Below are 18,140 nucleotides of genomic sequence, written 5' to 3'. Positions count from 1 at the left end.
TGAATTAAAACTGCTCCTTTAAATTTTGCATAAAATAGAATTTCTTTTTAAAGGGCCAGCTTCTTTTCCAGTACATTGAGTTGCTTGGGACTTCAGAGGTAGTCATAATCTCAAATAATTCTAAGCAAGTATTCAGTTTTTATTCTAAATAATATTGCTGTAATTAGCAGTTATAACTTCATTGGTAGCAACTATTTTTTTATTGTTATTGTTTTTAAGAAGTAGAGAACAACAGGCAAATTTAATTTCAGGCTGTACAGCAAACTAGTATTCAAATTGTGTCATTATTCTATTTTATTCTTTAGAAACCAGAAATTGTTTTTAAACGAAGAAAAATGATCATTATAATATTCATTTTATGAAATTACACAGCATTATTTTAAACTGATTTTCACATTTTTTGGAACTGTGTCTCCTTACCTCCCGCCTACCCACTGGAGATTACTATAGCCCAATAGGCATTGACTTTTCCATCAGTAGATATGGGATTAATTTTTCTTTAAATATCACTGATTCAAAATAGGATTTCCTTTAGAAAATAATAAATACTGTTCTAAATAGGTATACATTATGTCTGTTCAGGTTGCTTTTAATTCTTTTATTTGACTATCAATACCTTTACCAGTAGCAGAGATCATAAAACTTTAAAAATAGAAATATTTTAGAGATTATTTTAACTACTTTATTCTACTAGCTAAAGAAACTGAGAGAAGATGAAATTCAAGCCAGTTAATTTTGTTCATTGTAATAGTGATCTAGAGCTTAGAAAAAGTTAAATATAGTTTTTGGAGAGACTTTGATCATCAGTTAATTCTGTTAATTCTCAGCATTATTGTATAGAAGTGTTGAAAAATTAAGCAAGCCCGATTAGGGCAAATTTTTGATAATTATTGTTCACAAATCTGGATCATAGGTAGTTATGTGATGCTTTTATTTTTAAAGTGTATCGAGTAGCACCTGCATTACACAAAACCCAATGGGAATTAAGTTATATGGCTTTTTTTTTTTTAGCACTCTACCTATGAGAAAGGTTAATCACAAGCAACAAAAAGGGATAGCAATAAATTCATCAATAAAATAACTAATATATTCTTGAGTTAGTTTTCATTTGCTATGTTGTTCTTCCTTTGTATTTTCCATTGATATCTGATGTTTAGAATAGTAATTTTAAAAAATAATAATTCTTAAAAATCTTAGTGATAAAAATCACGCTGAGGGAATTCCCTGGTGGCCTTGTGGTTAGGATTTTGGGCTTTTACTGCTGTGGGTTCAATCCCTGGTCGGGGAACTGAGATCCCACAAGCCGCATGACGAGGCCAAAAAAAAAAAAAATCACATTGATATCAGTATTATGTTTGTTATTACGTTTACTATGTAGAAAAGTGTACTGTACATTTTAGAAACACTTAAACAATAATATTAATTAAATAGGATGCCTAATTCCTCATTTCCTGAACATTCTAGGTAATAAGGCTTATTTTGAGTACTAGAATTTACTGATAGGAATAAGTCATATAAGAACCAGGAAGTAACCCTTATTTCTTTTCTTTGTGTTCTTTAAAATTTCTTATTTGAATTTCTTATCTAATTTATCTCTGCTTTGGAAAAGAATATAAAAAGCCTGATGTTACTTCAGAAAAGAGCAAGAGCATTTATGAAAAAATAATTAGTAAGGAAAAGGGAGTTAGAACAGATCATTTAATGTAAATGTCTTATACGTGTATTAAGAACTAAGAAAGATTGTATGGACCTAAATTATAGTCAGAAAGGATGTTACATAAACAACTTTTTCAATGTAAATATAACTAACATTGAACCTTTAAAAAATCAACATCCTTGGGAAAACTTAAATATAAATGGTATTTATCTCTTTGAGATGGTTTTGTGTCTGCTGATAGGGGAAATTTATAAGAAGCAGAAACTGTTTAATGTCAATTTCACTAAAACACCTATTCACAATGGTCAAAAATGGAATATTCTGCTTAACATTTGGATTAACGGAGAATATTTTCAAAAATTAGGGTAAAATATTCTTAATGTGAAAGGTGTTCTGAATTTAATTGTCATTAATTCAAAAGGTAGCTCAGAATTCTGCAGTTTAACCTCTATCTATGTACATTAGCATTGTACTGAAAATATATTAGGAAATAGGGATCACTCCTGATCCTAAGCTTGCCCTCTGAAGTCTTTTTTCAGGGTAAATCTTTCATATCTACTTTTAAAATTGTCAGTTGCATATTTCTCATAAAACTAGGAATAAAATGTACAAAAGAAAAAAAATTTGGTTAAACTATAGGGAGTTCAGAAATCATTTTTTAGTTGGAGGAAGATAAATAGAAGAACAATATAGAATGTTATGTTTGGAGTAAAATTGACAGATTTTCAGAATAAAATATTTTGTTTCTCCTATACATGCTAAAAATGTATGGTTGATCCTTAAATGACATGGGTTTGAACTGTGTGGGTCCACTCAGACCCGTATCTTTTTCAATAGTAAATACTACAGTTCTACACCATCTGCAGTTGGTTGGATCCGCGGATGCGGAATCCGGATATGGAGGAAGCCTGCATAGGGAAGGCCCACTTGTATGTTATTTATGACACCCAGATTATTCGACTACACAGAGGATCAGTGCCCCTAACCCCCGAGTTGTTCAAGGGTCAGCTGTACTTTGTATTGATATTTCCATGGACCATCTTTTACGGCATATTGAAGGATAACGATTTTAATCATTGTTAAATTATCCAACAGGGGCTAAACAGTAGGAATAGTTTATCAACCCCACAGCTGAGAAGGAGCTCGGGAACCTCAGGTCTGCCACCTATCGACCAGACTTCTCCAAGGTGGGAACGCAATAATGGCAAAAGGGCTCACCAAGAATTTGGCATCTTAAGGTAAAATCCCCAGAGCCTTTTCAAGAAACCTGAATCTAATACATCAACTTTCTTTCTGTGAATGAAGTTTGAAATAGTTCTAAAAGCATAAAGGAACACTGGAAGTATTTTAGTACAGGATGGCTTTGTTTGTAACGTGGCCTGATAGAGAAACTGATTCTTAAAAAGAAGGTAATCTCCTTTCCCCCCAAATAGGTAAGTTGGGTACAAAGCATGCCGGAGTCTTAAGAACATGAATCAGGGAGGCAGTTTAAGGAAACAAGGATCAATTTAGGATGCAGTACTGGGAAAGCCACGGTAGAGGTGGCCATATTAGGGGCAGTCACCAGGCCCCTGCGTAGTATTCAGAGATTGGTCAACAGTTTCTGACTTGTGAAAGGAGGAGCATCCCCAAGGTTCACCGCAGATGTTACCTCAGACGTGAGATGTAAGGTAACAGGACACTTTTAAGCCCTGTTCCTGCTGGGGAACTAAAACTACTAATATATTGTATATTCTCTTGAGTATTTACTTGGAACTAAACAGTGCTAACCCTACAAAGGAGAGGTGTCAGTAACTGCAACCAAGTGAGTGAGGCTGGGAGATTGCAGGAGCTGAGATCTTCTGAATGTATATATATCCACTTACTCTGATAACAAAGGATTCAATACTTTGCCTTTTAAAGGCCAGGAAAGATATTGATATCTTGTGTGAGTTATAAGCTTCTATTTAGTCAATTATCTAACCATGTTAATAAAATTGGAACCAGTGTAAATTTCCTGTTAAACCACTTTGTTAGGACTGAGCATGTGTTGTGTTGATACTTTTAACTTGACCTGTGTAGCTACACATTTGAAACAGTAGGTGGCAGTGTTGGACCAGAGCGATTTATCTGTTAAACTTTATATGAACATTTTATATATGAAATATGATCAGATCATTGTAATTTTCCAGATGCTTGTGTGGTTTATTAATTTGAATCTTATACAGTACATTCAAGTAGATGAACTCCATTTTTATGAAAGAAAAATTGAGTGAAATGATTTATAAAATAGGAATGGATTCAAGTATGAAGAGAACATCACAGGAAAATGAGCTTTGGTCCAAAGCTAGCCCAGAGCCTAAACAGGATAATGGTTTTTGTTGCTGTTGTTGTTGTTGTTTTGTTAACGGAAGCAGGATATGACGAAGTAAATGACGTTAGGAACTGAAAATATGACAGGTATTTCTTAACCCTGGGAAATATCTTGAGAATACTTTTGCGTTTAAGAAAGAATGATGAAAATGATTCTGTTTTTTCATCTTTCCATCACATTGATGTAACAGCAATGCATTTAAGATAAAAGAAACGTTTGATGCACTGAGTTAAGGTTATTTTTATACTCCTGCCTCACACGATTGATAATAAAATAGAAACATGGTCCAAGGAAAACTAATCTTTATACGAACATATCTCAGAGTTAAAGGTAAGTATAGGCAGATTCCATATATTTACTTAACACTCATTAAAACAAAATCATATGCCTCATAAAAGATTTAGAACTTTGAAGAATACAGTAATTGGCCATATTAGGAAACATCTACTTTAAAGAGATGAGGCTAGAAGTAATCTTTCTAGTGTGCAGAAGCTGGAGCTTTTCAGTAATAAATTTCTAAGTATACTTTGAACGTAGGGTAAAGGGGAATATATGAAGCATTTACAACCACTCTTCCTTTTGAAATTCAAGTCTCTAGATCAGTGCCGTCCAATAGAAATTTCTGTGATGACTGGAATTTTTTATAGCTGTACATGCAATTTGGTAGTCCCCAGCTACGTGTGGCTACTGAGAGCTTGAAATGTGTCTAGTATGACTAAGGAACTTAATTTAAATTTGATTTGATTTTAATTAATTAAAATACAAAGAGCCATATGCAACTATCATATAGACATAAATGGCAGGCATATTAGACATCATAGCTATAGATCATTAACGTATGGTGACATTTTGTTTGGGAACATTTACGCTTTAGTAGCACAAAACAAATAGGCTTGTAACTCTGTAATCATGAGGCATTCACTTTGAATTTATTAGAGTACTCCAGAATGGAGATCACATGTCCTAGTTTTGATACGAATGTAGCTCTGGATTCTGATCATAGCTTCTCTGACTATGATTTTAAATCACCCTATGATTTCAGCATGATTTAAATATTGAACCTCCTGCTCCCTGAAACTATGTCTGAAACCAAATTTCTTATCCCTCCAGCTGCTTTTCCCTCTGTTACTATTATTCTGTCCTCATTTCCTGGCACAGTGCTGCAGTCCTCTAGTTTTGTGGTTGCTTACAAAATTGATTTACCTAGAAAACTTGGTGTTATCTATACATCCTGTTACCTTACTCTATAGATAACAGTTGTCAAGTCTATCTCTAAACCTCTTTTCCTCTCTATTCCTTTTTTTCCTTTATCACTTTGCCTACACTATTTCATGTTTTCATTATTCCTTACGTGGGCTATTGAATTATCCTTCCATTTCTAATATCCTTCACTACCCAATCCATCTTCTACCCTTCCACCAGAAATCTTCCGTAAACAAAACTTTGATTATACAGTTTTTACTAATCATTAAGTTTTTGGACATTTATCAACACCCATAGAATACTGCCCAAATTCCTAGCCTGAGATTTAAAATTCTGTTACTCCCTCATGACAAAGTTGCACCCTTACTTGGAAAAATTAAGCAAACAGAGATGAGCAGTCTTGCAAAGAATAAGAGTAGAAAAATGATTTGGAAAGCTCTCTACGTGAAAGTAACAGGCATGTAACTTGTGTTAGACTCTTCCTTGAAGTTTTCTCATAATTTTGTTTTTAGTTTCAGTCCCTTTGAAAATTAAGCTGAATTATATTTTTCAGCTGCCTCATTTGTGTAAAGCGTAATATAGGACTTAAGTTTGGTTTTCTTTATGATTTGCCTGGAGAAAAAAAGTGAAGTATTATAAACCTTATGTTAGGTATGATGAGAGGACTCCAAAGGAGGAAAACCACAAGGAAGAAGAATTAGTCCTACTTGAACAGCCACTGTATTACCTACTCTTAAGAGTTTACCACTGCTGAGGCTTCCCTGGTGGCGCAGTGGTTGAGAATCCGCCTGCCAATGCAGGGGACACGGGTTTGAGCCCTGGTCTGGGAACATCCCACATGCCGTGGAGCAACTAAGCCCGTGCACCACAACTACTGAGCCTGCACTCTAAGGCCTGCATGCCACAACTACTGAGCCCGCATGCCACAACTACTGAAGCCCACGCGCCTAGAGCCCGTGCTTTGCAACAAGAGAAGCCACTGCAATGAGAAGCCCATGCACCGCAATGAAGAGTGGCCCCTAGAGAGAGCCTGCATGCAGCAACAAAGACCCAATGCAGCCATAAATTAATTAATTAAAAAAAAAAGAGTTTACCACTGTTCATCTCTTAGAGGACTTGAGATTTTAATTAAGAAGGCCATTACTTTATAACACCAAAATACCTCTCCGGTATCACCTTTATTTATCTGAAAATCCAGTCAAGCTTAACTGTTTGATATTCCCTCTGTTTGTGCACAGTTGTGCCCCTTTTTAGTTATTCCCTCTACCTAGAAGAGACCCTCTGACCCCTATTTCTGTATGTCTTTAAAGATTGAGCTCAGATGTCACAGTTTAAGAATAACACGCTGACATCCCCCTCCCTTGTTCTCCAAGGAAAAGTAATCTGTTTCGCCTCTGAATCTCTTTAACACCTTTTCTTTGCTCTTTTATGGCAATTTTCATTTTCTACCTTGCATTAGTCATTACAACCCTTCTGAGACCTGCTTGACTACTGTAAAGAGTTTGGGATTACATTAAAATGGGTCTTTGAAGATAAACAGCTGCTTAACAAGTATCCTGCAGGGGTATGGTGTCCATATGACAGTTGATACTGCCTTCTGCTTAAGTTTCAGACCTAGGATGAAGTTTTACTGGTCAGGAAATTCCAGGAAGAGTTGAAGAATGCTTTTCTGGGTTAGCTGACAATTGAATTACCCAAGTACAGTGTTAGTACCTAGGGTTAAAAGAATGGCTAAACTGCTATGCATGGAATGCCTGCTGGGACCCAGACCCTCCCTGTGGACAAACAATGTATTCAGAACTCACAGCTTATTTCCTTTGAAAAGACTTTCCCTGGGAAATGTAGGCAAATTGCATACCAAAACTCTGAGGGCCATCAACTATAGGTACCCCTACACTAAAGAGGCTTGCCTTTAACCTATTCAGATTCATCGTTCATAGCCGTAAGTGCTCTGTAATTAAATCTAATAACTTGTTGCCTGGCAATAGTATGTCTTCTAAATAATGTACTTGGGAACCAGCTTCTCAATTATGTGTCTCATAATTTATTAGAGATTTATACCAATGCCTGGAACCTATTTGAACTGCAGAGATTCAAGAGGGCTAATGGTGTCATCCCACTCAGTTTTTAAGATAATGGCTCTGCAAATCTGGATGTTGGAGCCAGAAAGTTTTACAGCTACCTAAAAAAAAATAATAAATGAGGTGATACAAAACTTGTCAAGGTAATTTGCATTGATTGTCTTAGAAATCAACTCTTAACATATGACTTAACTCTGTGACCATAACATTTGACATCTCTTGTAATGCTTGTGCACTTGGATTTGAAGACCGATTCCGAAGTCTGACTTTAATCACCTTCCTACCAACTATTAATAATCACTGGGACTCCTAGCCTATCTTGCCCTCTGCTTTCTTCAGTATTTTTTTTTAACATCTTTATTGGAGTATAATTGCTTTACAATGGTGTGTTAGTTTCTGCTTTATAGCAAAGTGAATCAGTTATACACTCTTCAGTATTTTTTATGTAATCTCATTGCGGTATATATTTATCTGGTTATAGGCAGGGAATTAATGATTCTGGAACTGAGCTGAAAACCTGTCATTTGACCTCTCAATTCTAAACAGCTGTTTCAATGATTAGGCCCCCTGGATTAAGGTAGAAGACTATGGAGCAGTGCTTCGGGTCTCTTCTCTGAAGGAGAAAACCCTGTCTTTGTTTTGAATATTAATCAGGAAGTAGATGTTGGTAGAGTACACAGATTGTTCTATTTGAATATTGCCCTGGGTGGTATTGTCACTCTTCTTTCCCCATCTCTCCCACTCTGTATGTAGGCAATGAATATTCAAATACAAAGAATGTTTGAGCATTGGTAGGGAGATGAGTTTATTGAGTGGTATTATTTACATATTGCCTCTTTTTGTAACATTGCCAACAAACTATTATTACTATTGAGCAAAAAATGTTATAGAATCTAAAGGCTAGATGTTATCTTAGAAGTCCTTTATTCTAAATCTCTAATTTTACAGGTGGAAAAACACATACAAAGATAGCATCAGATATATCTGATGCTGAAAAACAGATTTTCCTTGAGTAAGGGGGTGTGGAAGTACAAAAAAGATGAAGGAGTTAGGGAAAATCTTGAGAACTCAGCCTATACTAACAAAATATTGAGTGGAAAATAGAGAATCTAGATTTGTCCTTGATCCTGTAGCAAAGTGCCCAATCAGGAATTGACTAACAGAAGAAAACAGGCTAGTGACTAAGAAAGGAAGTGCTATATGTATGGCATTGGGCCAAAAGCTTTAAAATATATAATCTTAAAATGCCTTTTATGTATCAGTTGGTATACTGTAACTGCTCACCTATATGTAATTTCTTCATAAGAACCCTAAAACCTGTAATAAACATTTCAGTTCCAGGATATGATTGCGTCAGTGGGTAATCAATATCTGTGAAGAAGGGGAGACCTTCACAGACCTTTTGAATCAGAAATCTTGGGGATGGGACTAGAAATCTGTGTAGTAAGAAGCCCTCCAGGTGATATTCATAACCTGCTTGAAGCCAGGGTTCAGCAAATTATAGCCTGTGGACCTAATGTGGCCCATACCTGTTTTTGTCAATAAAATTATATTGAAACAATACTCATTTGTTTATTATTGTTTATGGCTGTTTTTATACTGCAGTTGGCAGAGTTGAGTAATTGCAGAGACCTTATGGCCTGCAAAGCTCAAAGTGTTTACTACGTGGTTCTTTACAGTAAAAGTTTGCTGGCTCCTGCTTTACTCCTTAGGCACTAGATAGATGTCTAAACTAAATGTATAAGCAGATATTTGCTAATTGAATTGAAGACCATAAGGAAAAAAGGAATTTTTTTCTCATGTTTTTAAAAATCTTAACCTATTATCTTTCCCTTTTAGTCAAGGATGCTATCTAAATGGACCTTTTAGTTCAAATCCACTGACAATCCCGAAGCAAAGGTCATCTTCTGTATCGTTAACCCACCATATAGGTCTAAGAAGAGCTGGTAAGAAACCATTTTTGTGACTTAAATATGGGAGGCCTCAAAGTATATGGTAGTGCAAACCTTGTCATTACCTATTTATAGCTAATTTTGAATACCATTTCATGTGTTATAAGTTAACATAACTAAGCAGTTTGGGTTGGCTATTAAGAGTTTGCTCATTCATTTATTAATTTTTGAACAAGTACTATGTATCAGGCACTTCGTTAGGCACTAGTAATTCAGGGATAAAATATAGAACTATTTAACCTGGGTAGTTGTAGACAGAGAACAAGGGAAAACCCCAGAAAGAGCATTCTTTTGTAGCATGATAATCGTGGAGGGAGAAAAAAAAATCTTAATATGAGAGTAGGAAAAAACCCTGACTATATCCTATATCCTATAATAAGTCATTCTAATAGAATTTTTATCCAATTATCTATCTATGGGGGGGTGAATTGACATAACATTATATTAGTTTTAGGTATATAGCAAAATGATTTGATATTTGTATATGTTGTGAAATGATCACCATAAGTCAACATCTGTCACCACACATAGTTACAAATTTTTTTTTCTTGTGATGAGAACTTTTAAGATCTATTCTCTTAGCAACTTTCAAATATGAAATACAGTATTATATGCAATACAGTATTATTAACTACAGTCACCAAAGACAATAGATTGGCATATTTAAAGTATTGCAAAACAAAACTTGCCAACCTGGAATTCTTTATCCAGTGAAAATATCCTTTAAAACTTAAGGTGAAATAACATTATTTTCATACAAACAAAAGCTGGTAGAATTTATTGCTAGTAAACTTGCACTGCTAAGATTCAGCAAAGGAAGTTCCTTAGGTAGGAGGAAAATGATCCAGATTGAAGCATGGATCTGCAGGAATGAATGAAAAGCACTGGTAAGCCTAAATATGTGGGTACGTAAGAGAATACTGATCATTAAAAACAGTGACTCCCTTGTGGCCTGCATAGTGTATAAAGAAGTCAAGTATATGGTAACAGTGGCACAAAGGGTGGGAAAGGGGTAAATTGGACTTAAACTTACAGTGTACTGGCAGTGATTGAAAAGTACTAAAAAAGTTCTAATTTAAAAGAAACTAATACTTCAAAGATGCACATTGTAATATCCAGGGTGATAATTAAAAGAATAAAAGAAAAAGTATAAGTAAGAAGCTAATATAGGAGGTAAAATGGCAGGATTTAAAAAAAAAAAACCTTGAATAATCTAAAATAATACAAGAAAAGAGGAAATAAGAAACAGAAACATAAAGAATAACTAAAAAAGAAATAGCAAGATGGAGGATTAAGCAAACTATATTAAATATACACCTAGCGTGGGTGGCTGGTGGGGAGCTGGGGGTGCCAGGGATCTGACCAGAGTTGCTGGAGTATATTATCTGAAATGTGCAGTTTTCCACAAAAAAGTTGAAAATACACTCCAGTTAATAGATACAGACTGTCAGACAATTAACACAAGACTCAAGTACATGCTCTTTACAAAAGGCACACTAAATATAAGGACACAGGTCTGATCTCGTGGGTATGAAACACAAAACCAAAAATTAATTAATTAAAATAAAATACACAAACCAAAAATTAATTAAAATAAAATACACAAACCAAAAATTGACAGAACTAAAGGGAGAGAAAGACACATCTGTCTTCATTTTGGAGATTTTAACTCATCACTCTCATTATCTAGTAGAATAAGCAAACCAAAATATTAGTCATAGATAAATGGAAGATTAGGACAACATGATTTAACTGACTTGACCTAATCGACTATAAAACACCACACTCAGACATTACAAGATACATATTTTTTCCAAGGACACACACAAGATTGATCAAAATAGACCATTTGCTGAGCTATAAAACAAGTCTCAACAAGTTTCAAAGGATTAAAATCATATATAGCGATCAGCTTCCGGAATGGCAGAGAGAGGATCTCAGTAAACTTGTTCTTCTGCTAAAACAACAAAAATAGGGGCAAAAAACTAAACTCAATCATTTCAGAATTCTGGAAGTTAACGAAAGCCAGAGAACTAGAAGTCATCTATACAAGAGAAACTACCTACTGAACCTTGGTGAGACAGTGGGGTTCTGCAACAGCTTAATTGGGGGCACTTCCCAAACCCTCTGTCTGCCCAGCTCAGTGATACTACAGCTAAAAGCCACTAGCTTTGCAGCCATTAGAGTCTTACCTCTTTAGAAACTGCATTAAAAGCAACAGTACAGTAAACGTTTTGTTCAAGCCCCCTGGCAAACACTTCTACTCCCAGGGTGCTGTGGATATTTCATTTAACTCAGAGCTCAGCTCTCCAAAAACACAAACAAAAAACCCCTATACCCTATGCCAGGCAACATTGTGAGTGCCTAAGGCTGTGATTTCAACTGGGGCGAACAAGAGCTGATTGGGAATTTAAAAGGAAATCCAGGACACTAGATGACCCTGGGGAAGTGGAAAGCTCTGGCAACAGAAGAGGATAGTTTTTTGTTTTTTGTTTTTTAACAAAAGGGGCCAGAACAACTGGATATCCAAGAAAAGAATTTGGACACTTATCCCACCACATATACTAGGCTGAGCACATGTTTATTAGGGCTGTGCACATGCCCAGGAAAGATCTGGGAAAGGTGAAGGCCCTGGTCACTCCATCTGTAGCTGACCTTGAGGTCCTGCACAAGCAGGAAGTAAAAGCTAAGGCTGTCTTGTAAACTGCCTGGAAGTTTGAAGTTGTATCTTTTCAAACAGACTCTCATCTACAGATGACATAGAGGCAAGACATTTAAAGTAATCTTCTGTCTCATCTAAATTACACTGACCCAAGAATGGCTTCTAAGAAAGCAAGCGTAAATCAAGGAGAAAAGGGAAAAAAGGCAGCAGAGAACTCAGTGGCTACACACCTCAGAGAAAACAAAATCTACATAATGAGTCCAGGAAATCACTCAATGAATAATCAGAAACAAAAAACGAACAAACAAAAAACCAGCAGCGTAAACCTTGAGGGTGGGAGAGATCTGATATTAGAATTGTTACAACATATTATCTAAAATGTCCAGTTTTCAACAAAAAAACCATGAAGCATGCAAAGAAACAAGAAATTTTTCGCCATGTAGACAATGAAAAACAGCCAACAGGGCTTCCCTGGTGGCGCAGTGGTTGAGAGTCCGCCTGCCGATGCAGGGGACACGGGTTTGTGCCCCGGTCCAGGAAGATCCCACATGCCGCGGAGCGGCTGGGCCCGTGAGCCATGGCCGCTGAGCCTGCGCGTCCGGAGCCTGTGCTCCGCAACGGGAGAGGCCACAACAGTGAGAGGCCCGCGAACCGCAAAAAAAAAAAAAAAAAAAACAAACAAACAAAAAAAAAACAGCCAACAAAATTTCCCTGAGGAGGCTTGGATTTGGGATTTAGTAATGACTTTAAATCTGCTACCATAAATATGTTTAAAGAACTTGAGGAAACCATATCTAAAATAAGGACAGTATGACAACAGTGTCTCACCACAGAAAGAATATAAAGAATTAGAAATTATAAAAATTATAAAATAATTTAAATAATTATAAAATAATTACCACTTCTACTCAATACTGGGTTGGAGGTTCTACTCAGGGAAGTTTAGGTAAAAATGAATAAAAGGAAGATGTAAAACTATTTTCAGACAACATAATCATACATTTATAAATCCTAAGAAATTCATTAAACCTATTACAACCAATAAACAAGTTCATCAGTGTGGCAGAATACAAGATCTATAATCGATAATCAATTGTATTTCTATATACTAGCAATGAACAATGCAAAACTGAAATTAAGAAAATAATTTCAGGACTTCCCTGGTGGCACAGTGGTTAAGAATCTGCCTGCCATTGCAGGGGACACGGGTTCAATCCCTGGTCCAGGAAGATCCCACATGTCGCAGAGCAACTGAGCCCGTGTGCCACAACTACTGAGCCTGTGCTCTAGAGCCTGTGAGCCACAACTACTGAGCCTGTGTGCTGCAACTACTGAAGTCCACGAGCCTAGAGCCCGTGCTCTGCAACAGAAGCCACCGCAGTGAGAAGCCCGTCCGCCCCAATGAAGAGTAGCCCCCCACTCGCCGCAGCTAGAGAAAACCCACACACAGCAACGAAGACCCAACGCAGCCAAAAATAAAATAAATACATTTATTAAAAAATACTTGGGAATAAATTTAACAAAATAGTGCAAGACTTGTACACTGAAAACTATAAAATGTTGAAATTAAAGAAGACCCAGATTTTTTTTTTTTTTTAATTTTTGACTATGCTGTGTGGCATGTGAGATCTTAGTTCCCCGACCAGGGATCAAACCCATGCCCCCTGCATTGGCACGCAGAGTCTTAACCACTGGACCAACCAGGGAAGTCGCAGGAAGACCCATATGGAAAATATCCCATGTTCGTGGACCAGAAGACTTAATATTGTTAAGATGGCAATACTCCTTAAATTGTTCTAAATTTAGTACAAATCCTTATCAAAATCTGAGCTGGCTTCTTTGTAGAAATTTGAGAAGCTGATCTGAAAATTCATATAGAAATTCAAGGGACCCAGAGTAGCTAAAATAATCTTTAATAAAAAAAAGAAGAAAACTGGGGGACTCACACTTGTAAATTTTAAAACTTACTACCAAGCTATGGCAATCAAGACAGTGACACTGGCATAAGGATATTCCAACTCAGTGGTATAGAACTGAGTCCAGAAATAAACCCTTACATGGTCAATTGATTTTCAGCCAGTGTGCCAAGGTAATTCAAAGGGGAAGAAATAGTGTTTTTAACAAATGATGTTGGGACAACTGGATAGATATACAAATGAAAAAGAATGAATTTGGAACCATACCTGTCATCATACTCAAAAATTAACTCTAAATGCTTGTACACTCAAATATAAGAGTGAAACCATAAAACTTGTAGAAGAAAACATAGGAGAAAATCTCTGAGTTTGGATATTCTTAGACACCCAAAGTACAGTCCATAAATGAAACAAATTGATAATAGAGGGGGACTTCCCTGGTGGCACAGTGGATAAGGCTATAAGCTCCCAATGCAGGGGACCCGGGTTCGATCCTTGGTCAGGGAACTAGATCCCACATGCAAGCCGCAACTAAGAGTTCGCATGCTGCAACTAAGGAGCCTGTGAGCCGCAACTAAGGAGCTCGCCTGCCGCAACTAAGACCCAGAGCAACCAAATAAATATTTTTTAAAAATTGATAATAGGAATTCATTAAAATTAAATCATTTGTATTTACTTCAACAGACACCTAAAGAAAGTGAAAAGACAGTCCACAGGATGGGAGAAAATATTTGCAAATTACGATTTGACAATGGACTTGTATTCAGAATAGACAAAGATGTCTTAAAACTCAATGATAAACACAGAACTGACCTCACTAAAAAATTGGCAAAAGATTTGAATAGGTGTTTCTCCAAAGAAGGTATACAAATGGCCCTAACCACGTGAAAAGATACTCAGCATCATTAGTCATTAGGGAAATGCAAATCAAAACCACAAGGAATCATGACCTCACACCCACTATGATGTCTATAATTCTAAAGACAGTATAAGTGTTGGAAAAATGTTCAGAGGTAGGAACACTCATACATCACTGATTGGAAAGTAAAATGCTACAGCTACTTTGGAAAACAATTTGGCAGTTCAGTAATTGAACAGGGAAATAAAATTGTGCTATATTCATACATACAATTTTATATGTCATTCAAAATGAATGAACATGTGAAACATCTTTTTAAAATGTTGAGCAAGGCATAAAAGCATTTATACTATCTGATTCAGTTTACAAAGTTCAAAGAAAGGGCAAAACTAAACTGTAAAGAGATAACATATGTGGTATAAAGAGAGGCAAGAAAAACACTACCATAAAAGTCGAAGTAATGCTTTCCTTTAATGAGAGGGAGGGGAATTAGATATTGGGCATGGGTTTCTGACCTCTGGCCATGTTTTATGTTTTAGCTTGAGTGGTGAGCATTCCTGTTACAACTTTTCTATATGTGTGTTATATTTCACAATTTAAAAGGTTTATAACAAAACGATGAATCTGTATTGTAGAAAGTATTTTATAAGGGTTGCTGGGATTTTCTTTACCATGTTGTCTTCTCCGCGAAGCTTTTCTATGTTATATGAAATTTCTACCCTAAAATTAGGCTATCCTTTATTCTTCTCAGCCTGTTTGTCAGGGTTTCGGACACTCAGTATTATAATAGAAAAAAGAATGCTGAAAATTGGGACTTCAGTCTCCAGTTAGTAACTAACTGTTATTATTTTGACAAGAAAGATACTTCTCCTTTCTAGTCCTCGGTTTCCTCTTCTGAAACTTTAAAGTGTTTGACCGATTATTTATAAAATCTTTTTCAGCCCCAACATTATATGAAATTATAGGAGCCTCTAAACAAATCAGTTTGATAGAACAGCAGTTGGCAGCCCTGCACATGTAAAATGAAAATGCTACTTAACTCACAGGGCTATTATGAAGATTAAATAGAGTAACACATTGTATTAGTCAGGGTTTTCCAGACAAATAGAACTAATAGGATGTTCGTGCATGTGTATATACCTACATACATACATATATACTTACATACATATACATGGGGTGGGGAGTGATTGATTGATTGATTGACTGATGGGGATTGGCTCGCCAGATAGAGAGGGCTGTCAGGTCCAGAATTTTTAGGGCAGGCTGCCAGGCTGGAAATTCTAGCAGGAGTCAATGTTGCAGTTTTGACTCTGAAGGCAGTCTGGAGGGAAAATTCCTTCCTCTTTGGGGGACTTCAGTCTTTTCTCTTAAGGCCTTCAACAAATTGGATGAGGCCAGTCCACATTATAAAGGGCAATATGCTTTATTCAGTCTACAGATTTCAATGTTAATCACATCTGAAAAATACTTTCACAGCAATATCTAGACTGGAATTTGACCAAACAACTGGGCATGATAACCTAGCCAAGTTGACACATAAAATTAACCATCACACACATCTGTAACTATGTCTGAAAATACCATAATACCTTAACAACTGTTATTTGCTTTCCTCTCTGATGCACACTTTACTTGGATCTTTATTTCAAAATAAAGTTTTAAATCCACCTACACCTGTCCAGATATACCCTTAGTTCAAGGCACCCAGCAAAGGCTCTTGAGTAAATCAATAGGATTAGGGATGTATTTCTGAAGCACTCTTTTTTTCCCCTTATTTTAACACTTAGCACTTGCTTGTATTTTCCACTAGACTTTAGGTTCATTGAGTTGTAGGGATGGCATCTTTTTCTCCATTGTGAAACGCTGCATGTTTTCCAGCATATAATAGGCTCTCAAATACTTGTTGAATGAATGAATGAGCTGGAAAGATGTGGATTTTTTAAGGGATCTGCTGTTGTGTTAATATAATTTTATCATATGCTTAATTTGCTTAATGCTATCAAGAACTTTGGTTCTTCAATAAAAATGAATTGTATTGTACTGAAAAATATTCAATAAAATTTGGTAAAGATGCTTTTGTTCATGTGGATAATCAAGCTGGTAGGGACACAAAATGTTAAAGATAAAGACCAATATGAATTAGGAAAATTTGTGCCACACATTATGTACATTTTAGTTATACTTTTAGTATTTACCTACTATGTGCCATCCTGCCACAGGGTGTTTATTCCACAGTCATCGATGATGACAAATATGGTCTATATTCTGCCTGAATTCGTAGAAGGTGTTGAAGATAGCTCCGTGTAGAAATCTAGTTAATCATTTAACTGTAAATACTTTGCTTTCTTTAAAGAAGGAAAATGCTCTTTATAAACACCCAAACACGGACAATAAACACATACATATCAGTACATACATACATACATATCTCTTTCTTCTCTTTCAATTTTCTAGGTACTTTACCCGGCCTGAATTCTCCCAGTCATGGACCAATGTCTGCTGGCTCTCCAACTAACCGATCGCCTATAGAATTTCCTGACACTGCTGATTTTCTTACTAAGCCAAGTGTTATTTTACACAGATCTCTGAGCAATGCACCCAATTCACCAGATTTTTATCAGCAACTTAGAAATTCTGATAGCAATTTATGTAACAGGTAAGTTTCCCAAGTGTTTACTATTTGTTTCAAAATATAGGTTATTTTAATAAAGTATAACCAGTTTTCTTGTTCTGTATTATAACTAGATGATTAATGAATACTACATCCTCTTCTTCATCTAGCAGTTTTTATTCTAAACAATTTTTTTTCATTTCAGTGCCATTATTCATTTCCCAGCTAAATGATCTCCATCTGAAGTGAAATATAGTGGTATTTTATCCATCATAAGATATCAGTAAATGTACGAGAATTATTTTAGTATGTACTAATTTAGTACCTATTTACAGTACCCAGTTCATATGGTGTTTGTTCTTATTTCTGCTTTGATGGTAATAAGTGTTTACCTCAGATCTCAGTGTTACTTCCAAAATATGTTATTTCCTTCATAGGGACACAGGTGCTTTCTAGGATAAAGCCTGTTAAGTTTATAGAGAGATTGGAATATTAGGATATTTTGCAGTTGGGATCTTGCAGTTAAAAAATAACCAGATTTTCTGATTGTATTTAGGTAAAAAAATTTTGCCTCACTTATCATATACATATATTTATCTGTTTTATTTTATAAGCTGTGGACATCAAATATTGAAATATGCTTCAGCATCTGAACCAGAGGCTGGTACAGACTGCCACAGGGAAAAGTCAGGTGAGACTGCAAAAGTCATGTGTGTTTAAATTTAAGAACAATTTCTTACATTGTTTTTTAAAATGAATAAATGAATGAGTTTTTTAGTCTATCCATCTTTAAAATGAAGATTATAATCTCTTACTTCACAGAGGAGTTATTAGCAAATTATA

At 35.8% G+C, this 18,140-nt stretch overlaps 1 protein-coding gene across 1 annotated transcript in view; it reads left to right on the top strand.

Annotated features, from left to right (window-relative positions):
* The window catches only part of PDE3B (phosphodiesterase 3B), a 176,157-nt gene that overhangs the window by 116,853 nt on the left and 41,164 nt on the right, over positions 1-18,140 (top strand). The window contains exons 4-7 of the mRNA XM_067749800.1: positions 2,753-2,895; positions 9,134-9,240; positions 17,141-17,342; positions 17,912-17,988. Coding sequence (XP_067605901.1) covers positions 2,753-2,895; positions 9,134-9,240; positions 17,141-17,342; positions 17,912-17,988 — 529 coding nt within the window. The remainder of the gene's footprint in view (positions 1-2,752; positions 2,896-9,133; positions 9,241-17,140; positions 17,343-17,911; positions 17,989-18,140) is intronic.

Source organism: Pseudorca crassidens, chromosome 9, assembly GCF_039906515.1.
Source record: "Pseudorca crassidens isolate mPseCra1 chromosome 9, mPseCra1.hap1, whole genome shotgun sequence".
Classification (NCBI taxonomy): domain Eukaryota; kingdom Metazoa; phylum Chordata; class Mammalia; order Artiodactyla; family Delphinidae; genus Pseudorca; species Pseudorca crassidens.
The sequence above is the reverse complement of the archived record's forward strand: the minus strand, read 5'-3'. Positions and strand labels throughout refer to the sequence as shown.